This window comes from Megalopta genalis, chromosome 14 (genome assembly GCF_051020955.1).
Source record: "Megalopta genalis isolate 19385.01 chromosome 14, iyMegGena1_principal, whole genome shotgun sequence".
NCBI classification, from domain to species: Eukaryota; Metazoa; Arthropoda; class Insecta; order Hymenoptera; family Halictidae; genus Megalopta; species Megalopta genalis.
Window position 1 is genome coordinate 2,525,385 of NC_135026.1, and position 7,295 is coordinate 2,532,679.

The following is a 7,295-nucleotide window of genomic DNA, read 5'->3' on the forward strand; positions in this document are numbered from 1 at the left end:
AGTACACGTTTCAAAACAATCACAAGCGAGAATACCGAGCCCGGACGCGTCGTGTCAACACGTGGCTCCGCGACAATTGGAAACGAAATATTTGTGTCGCGGAATCCTGTTCAGAAAAACCGTTCGAGCGTTACAACGTGTTCCAGAATAGTTAATGGGACCCCTGGGATACAGGGCTCCAAGGGGGCAGGGATTCCTGTACATTCGTAAGCAGATGGCGACACAATGCAGTTATGCTGCATTAGAATTAAGTTATTTCGAACACGTTATACATCATCTATTTTTAATAGAACATGTATAGTTTATTTGGAATAACTCGTGCATAAACTATCTCGAATAGTCCATGCATAAATTAGTTCGAATAGAATATATATATAAATCATTTAAATAATAAATAATAGGAAATTTTTGTGCTGCAAGTCTTGGTTCGTTATATGACTGTTTCATTGAGTAGATGGTCAAATATAACTTGCCAGAGCGCTCGACTGCATTGTGTCGCCATCTGTAGTCGAATCGGATCATTTCACAATCAATAGTTTCAGCCTTCTGCCACCGGCGGAGCCCCGTGATGGATTCGATTCTTTTTATTATTTACCGAAGAAATAAAGTATTTATTGAAGAATTATTCTTTTTTTAATGCAATAGTATTGTAACGGAGTTTTTGGAATAAAGCAACTATGCCTATGGCAAAGCTTATGGCAAAAATAAAGATGAAACATTTCAAATAAGGATTAGTATCGATAGTTAGAACTCGAACGACTCGATTCGATATATCGAATTATCGAACGCTATCGAAGTTTCGGCTTGTGCTGCTTTCACGAGATAGAAGGCAATTGTGAGTTGGCTGTTGTGGAATTTTCGCTTGTCTTTCTCAATTATACGTGGAAGTTTTTTTTCTTATTACAGGGCACCAGCAACATCGAAAGTGTTAGAAAATGTCGGAAGACAAAACAGAATTTGTAAGTACATCAAATGATTTCTTGATCGTTCACAGTAGGCTAACATAACCTAAGTTTCTTGCTCCAATGTATTTTATGTTTGGAAGTTTCGCAATTATTAACACAATTATTAAACCTGCCGAGCAGTAAAAGCGACTTGTATACATTGCCTCGCAAATGCGCGACGATCGAATTTATTTAGCTTTCGAACTGCTTTTATTATAGTCCTTGCTCAATTAGCATAATTTATTAAATCATTTCTCGCAAAAGCGTCCTTATAATTTTCATAATTACGAAATGAGACGATCGTTTGACCGTGGTTGGTTTAATGGTAACTGTTTGATTCAATTATTTTATACAGGATTGGGGAAACGAAAAATTACAACGTGCTCAAAAGACAGTGGATGAATCGCCTTACGATCTGGAAGCATGGAGCATCCTGATTCGGGAAGCACAAAACAGACCTATCACGGAAGTGAGGCCAGTGTTCGAGAAGCTTGTCACAGTATTTCCTTCTGCCGGTCGTTACTGGAAAATTTATATAGAACAAGAGGTAGTTTTCATACATTTCTTAACCACTTGCGCTAGCAAAAACTTCACCGACGCGTGTACCAGGACAGTCCAGTGTAACTCGCTGGGAGGCGTCACACAGTGTTCGATGCCTCAGAGAAATCGGAAGAAGATTTATATTTTCTAAACTAATTTATTTTCTATTTTAGAATATGGGTTAAATATTGACAACTGTACGCTATGCAGTGCAATGATAATCTGTGCTCTGGCAAACAATCCTAACCGACGTGCCATGCACGTCGTTTTTGTTTCTGTAACAATCGTATGACAACGTATATACCACGTCGTTAGCGATTCTGTGACAAAGTATTACAACGTGCGTGGCACGTCTTTCCAGCGCAAGTGGTTAATTATATTCGTCTGCAAATAATTCAAGACTATAGTTTCATAAAATAATGTAAAGTCACCGGGATCGAACATCTGGATTTCACGGATGAAGTTATATTTTATAATTTTCTTTTAATGTTTCAGATGAAAATGCGCAACTTTGAGAAGGTGGAAAAGGTATGTTAATATTAATTGTCAGAGTTTCAAAATTTAACAAGATTATTTTACATTGCTAAACTTATAGTTATGTGTACTGTTTAAATTACTCACTTGACGTTACACACAAACAATTTTCAGTATTTAAATTGAGACAAGACTGTTGGGTGAAGTTTTTCCTCTAATAGAGACCTATATTTATATGCATGTTTTCATGAATAACGAAGAATAATTTATAGACATCAAGTAACCATCCTATGAAATAGGAAAATTTCTTACTTAACAGTGGTATATTAAAAGGAATTTTACTTTGATTTTCTTAGTGCAATGGGATTACAGATAACAGATTTATTAATCCATTGTGATCGAATATTTATCATACAATGTGATTCTGAGCACTTTGCATATTATATGAGGTGAATAAAAACAATATTTCACCATAAGCAAATATTTCATTGATTGATTGATCTGTTGATACATTTGGGAGGTTGTTTTCTTTGTTGATTACTGTACGCATACTATTGTATACGTGTAGCCTATGCGATAAATAAATCTTCATCTACCGAAATGTGAAAACGGTACGATGTTAGCATTCTTCAACTTATGAAGGCAACTTCCTAAATCTAACAGCCTTATATTCCTTCCTGCAACACACTTTTCACTATGCTTGGATCGTGTTATTCATTATACCATAAAGTTTCTGGTACACAAGGTGTACAAATGGTAATACTGTAAAAAAAAGCAATCAACTAGAAATATACAAATAGCAAAGTAGTGTAATTGAAATTGTGTTATCGCAAAATGATACATAGAGAAAGTCTTGATAGCGTACAGTTTTGGTTCCGAAATGAGTTTGAGAAATTATATAACTCACCTTCCCCTTGAACAATATTTGAGATGCCTTCTCAACTATTGTAAAACATACACAGAGGTAGCATAAGGTGATATATGCTGTGAAAACATACCTTTTTTTCCTCCAGTCGTTATGCGACGTCGCCGCGATTATAGTAGGTTATATATATATATGTATCTATGTCACCTTATGTTGCTTCGCACTGTCTAAATTTTTTTGTGATGTTTCGGGATCATTCATTTCTCGATCCCACATAGGTCGAAGGTTTTATTATATTAACACCCCGATTGAAAAAAATAAAGAAACTTTTTTATTTTAAGGGGTCTGTTTTTATGTTACTTTAACACAATCTCTGATGTCTGATGAAAAATTTCTCTCTTAATTATTATCGGATAAACTAAATGTTTAATTGTAATAAACCATTTCTATCTTGATGCATTGGTGCATTATTATTTCTTCCATTATTATACGACCATTGTAGTAGTGATTGTAAATCTGCATCAATAAATTATTGAATTTCTGCTTCCTGATCTTGTCGATGTGATTCTTATCGATACTAGTAATAATGGTTAAATAAATATATATATTTATATATGTGTAATCAAAAAACAAAAAAAGACTTGCCTGTTTTGGGTAAGTAAGTAAGTGGTAGATATGTTTCTTGTGATCACATTCGAACGTAGTTCATGTTGGTGATTGTCTTCATCTGATGATGCCTCTAAAATACTTCTTTTCTCTAACAGCTTTTCCAAAGGTGCCTCATGAAAATCTTAAATATTGAGTTGTGGAAACTTTACCTTTCTTATGTCAAAGAAACGAAAGCCAGCCTGGCGACGTACAAGTAAGTATCGCCCTGTTTCTAACGGGGTTTCACCATCGTTAAACCATCGGCACGATTAAATAAACAACAATATATCCGTAGGGAGAAAATGGCGCAAGCGTATGACTTCGCGTTGGACAAAATCGGTATGGACATTCATTCCTACAGTATTTGGAACGACTACGTGATGTTCTTGAAAAGCGTGGAGGCGGTTGGCTCGTATGCGGAGAATCAAAAGATTAGCGCAGTCCGTAAGGTAAATTACTTGAAAAAAAGAAAATCGTTTGTCAACGTGATGCTGCAAACTGTTTCAACGTTCACAAATTGTAGGTGTACCAACGTGGTGTCGTTAACCCTATGATTAACATGGAACAATTGTGGAAGGACTACATGGCGTTTGAGCAAAACATAAACCCGATAATTGCGGAGAAAATGGCAATCGAGCGATCCAGGGATTACATGAACGCGCGACGGGTCGCCAAGGAATTGGAGGCTGTAACCAGAGGACTGAACCGAAGTGCGCCTAGCGTGCCTCCAACCGGGCATCCGGAAGAAGTGAAACAGGTACATTTTTATTTGGAGAGGAACATCTCTTCTTGGAAGAAATTACTCCTAATAAAATACTTACTAATATCCAAACTAAATACTTACTAATAAAATTCATGCAACACGTTACGCAGGTCGAGCTGTGGAAGAAATATATTGCGTGGGAGCGCAGCAATCCTTTGAGAACGGAGGACACTTCGTTGGTCGCCCGGAGAGTGATGTTCGCCATTGAACAATGCCTGCTGTGCCTGGGCCATCATCCGGCAGTCTGGCATCAGGCTGCGCACTTTTTAGAATTAAGTTCGAAAATATTAACCGAGAAAGGCGATGTAAACGCAGCGAAAAATTTAAGCGACGAGGCCGCCACGATGTTCGAAAGGGCGACCAGCACGTTGCTTTCGAAGAACATGTTGTTGTATTTCGCACATGCAGACTTCGAGGAGGGAAGAGTTAAATACGAGAAAGTCCATCAAATATATCAAAAGTTCCTCGACATACCCGATATCGATCCCACATTAGTCAGTATTCATTCTTGCTTTCTTTCACGTTCACGTATTGTCTTTGTTTCTTTGCTTTTATAACCTCGACAGCACAACATTGTTAATCGTCTTTTTATAGGCGTATGTACAGTACATGAAATTCGCGAGACGCGCGGAGGGTATAAAATCGGCTAGAACGGTATTCAAGAGAGCCAGAGAGGATCCAAGATGCAAACATCACGTGTACGTGGCCGCTGCGCTGATGGAATATTATTGCACTAAAGATAAGAACATAGCGTTCCGGATATTCGAACTGGGTTTGAAGAAGTTTGGAGACAATCCGGACTACATACTTTGTTATATCGACTATTTGTCGCATTTAAATGGTAAGACACATATATACAGCGGCTGCCTGCGAACATGTTGGCTCATGTATGTTTCACTAGAACATTTTTCGTTTCTCATTGTAGAGGATAATAACACCAGAGTTCTGTTCGAGAGGGTTTTATCTTCCGGTAGTTTAGAACCAGAGAAATCAGTGTACGTAGCCCTTACCTTGTGCGATCACAATTTAACCTTGACAACTATCATCAGTCATGATTCTTTCTTTCAGTGACATATGGAACCGTTTCTTAGAGTTCGAGTCGAACATCGGTGACTTAGCTAGTATCGTTAAAGTTGAGAAGAGACGCAGTGCGGTCTTAGAAAAGGTACTTGTTTCAATGGCGCGCGCGGAAGGTCTTCAAAGTTGTGAAACTTATTTTGCAATTCAGATTAAAGAATTCGAGGGCAAGGAAACCGCTCAATTGGTAGACAGATACAAATTCTTGGACTTGTATCCCTGCACCCCGATGGAGTTGAGGTCCATAGGCTACATGGAGGTATCCAGCGTGACCAGGAACACCGCAGGCGTGTTACCGCGAATCCCGGACCCAGAGGAAGCCATAGCCTCCCTGCCCAGACCGGATCTGTCGCAGATGATCCCGTACAAACCAAAAGTGAATCCGCTGCCGGGCGAACATCCGGTTCCCGGTGAGTCCGATTTAACCAGCTCGTCGAAGACGCAGTCGATTAACGTGCCATTTTCAACCGTTCCAGGTGGTTCTTTCCCGTTGCCGCCAGCTGCAGCACAGCTTTGTACCATGCTCCCGCCACCTGGTTGTTTCAGGGGACCATTCGTAGCGGTGGACCTGCTGATGGACGTGTTCAACAGGATCCAATTACCGGACCATGGTACAATCTTTCTCCTTTCTTCGCCGTCCTTCGAATCTGAGCGGTTCGATGGTTAAACAATGAAATGGCTATTGTAACGAAGACGGTTCCGTTCTTTTTCCAGCCCCGTTACCGATCGCGGATAACGGCTGTGACACCAAGCTGTTCGACCTCGCGAAATCCGTGCACTGGATCGTCGACGAGAGCAACGACGGCGTCAGCATCGGATCGAAGCGCAGGAGGACGCGTCTGGGTGGCGACGACAGCGAGGAGGAGGACCTGCCGCCGCCGCCCGCGAACGACATATACCGCCAAAGACAACAAAAACGAGTGAAATGAAAGCGAACGGGTTCGCGCGGGAGCCAAGTTGACCGAGAGACCAGAGCTTTACACGTTTCCAATGCATTCTGGGCTTGTCCCGACTTACACGTTGTCGTATATATATTTTTACATTTTCCGTTTGTCCCGGGAACCGGACGTTCCCGACACGGGAGCAAACCTATTAATTACCGAGACGCGTGTGTTAGGTATAACGAACGATTTATCTAAATTCCTTATGTGACACTGTGCACGATATTTTGAGTGCTATGTACTCAGAAGTTCTTTATGCTGTTCATTTTCATTTTGCGTAGTGGATGTGTTCATTCACATGTACGTAAACACACTGACAGAAAAACACACACAGACACATAGACACATACACAGAGGTTACAGAAGAACGCGCGAAATGGATCCAACCGGATCATCGGATAGCGTTTCGTAGTTTATCTTCGCCGCGAGCACACACGACCGAGAGACTTACTTTTTACGGCATCGATCGAAAAGCGGAAATTATTGCTCAGGGATCGTTGATCCGTCTCGCTACGAGTACCTCATCAGCGGGATTAGCACGATCATTACGTTTCTATCCAGCGACTTGTTTTATCGCCTGCAACCATACTGTACGATCAACACTTTTCATAACGGCCATCTGATTTGTGTGACAGGTCGAGCGAACGTATTTGGACAAAAACGGTTCTAAACTTTCGATAAATTTCTTGTATATTCCCGCAGATCCGGCTAGAACGGCGGATATTTCAACGCGGAACATTTGTCCCGATACGTTCGCCCAACGTGCTGTAGATTTTACTTCGATGTACAGGACCAATAAATGATCAGCATCCTCTATCGACGTGAGTTTTCCTTCGACCGAGGCTTCCAGCCATTTCTTCCTTCCGCCCGCCAAAGGCGGGCTTCGAGCGGCGACCCGAAAGGTGCACGTTGCGGAATAGCGGCGCGGCATAAGCGAGCGGGATGCGATCATTACGCGCGGAGGAAAGTTCGCGCGGCAACCGAAGTAAATAGTTCGTCACGGCAATTGGTGCCGCCGCTGTGCAAGTTGCAGTTTGTTAGCG

The 7,295-nt window shown here is 41.0% G+C and overlaps 1 protein-coding gene and 1 long non-coding RNA gene across 4 annotated transcripts; one reads left to right on the forward strand and one right to left on the reverse strand.

Moving 5' to 3' along the window:
- Positions 1-763: 763 nt before the first annotated feature.
- su(f) (cleavage stimulation factor subunit su(f)) lies at positions 764-7,068 on the forward strand. 3 transcript variants are annotated; one of them, XM_076526209.1, is made up of 13 exons: positions 764-835; positions 907-959; positions 1,300-1,491; positions 1,980-2,012; positions 3,588-3,685; positions 3,767-3,920; positions 3,995-4,228; positions 4,345-4,728; positions 4,829-5,075; positions 5,160-5,229; positions 5,303-5,399; positions 5,463-5,922; positions 6,026-7,068. In XM_076526209.1, the coding sequence occupies exons 2-13, from the start codon at positions 936-938 to the stop codon at positions 6,238-6,240; spliced, it is 2,208 nt and encodes a 735-aa protein (XP_076382324.1). In that variant the 5' UTR covers positions 764-835; positions 907-935; the 3' UTR covers positions 6,241-7,068. The 3 variants fall into 3 exon arrangements, with proteins under 3 accessions (XP_076382324.1, XP_033335444.1, XP_033335447.1); XM_033479553.2 differs by having other exon boundaries at positions 819-959; positions 5,463-5,721; positions 5,788-5,922; positions 6,005-7,068; XM_033479556.2 differs by having other exon boundaries at positions 819-959; positions 5,463-5,721; positions 5,788-5,922.
- On the reverse strand, positions 2,325-3,585 carry LOC143260506 (uncharacterized). Its single transcript, XR_013034748.1, has 2 exons — positions 2,866-3,585; positions 2,325-2,720 (listed from the first exon to the last, which is right to left on the reverse strand). It is a non-coding gene; the product is annotated as an uncharacterized LOC143260506 (long non-coding RNA).
- Positions 7,069-7,295: the final 227 nt, after the last annotated feature.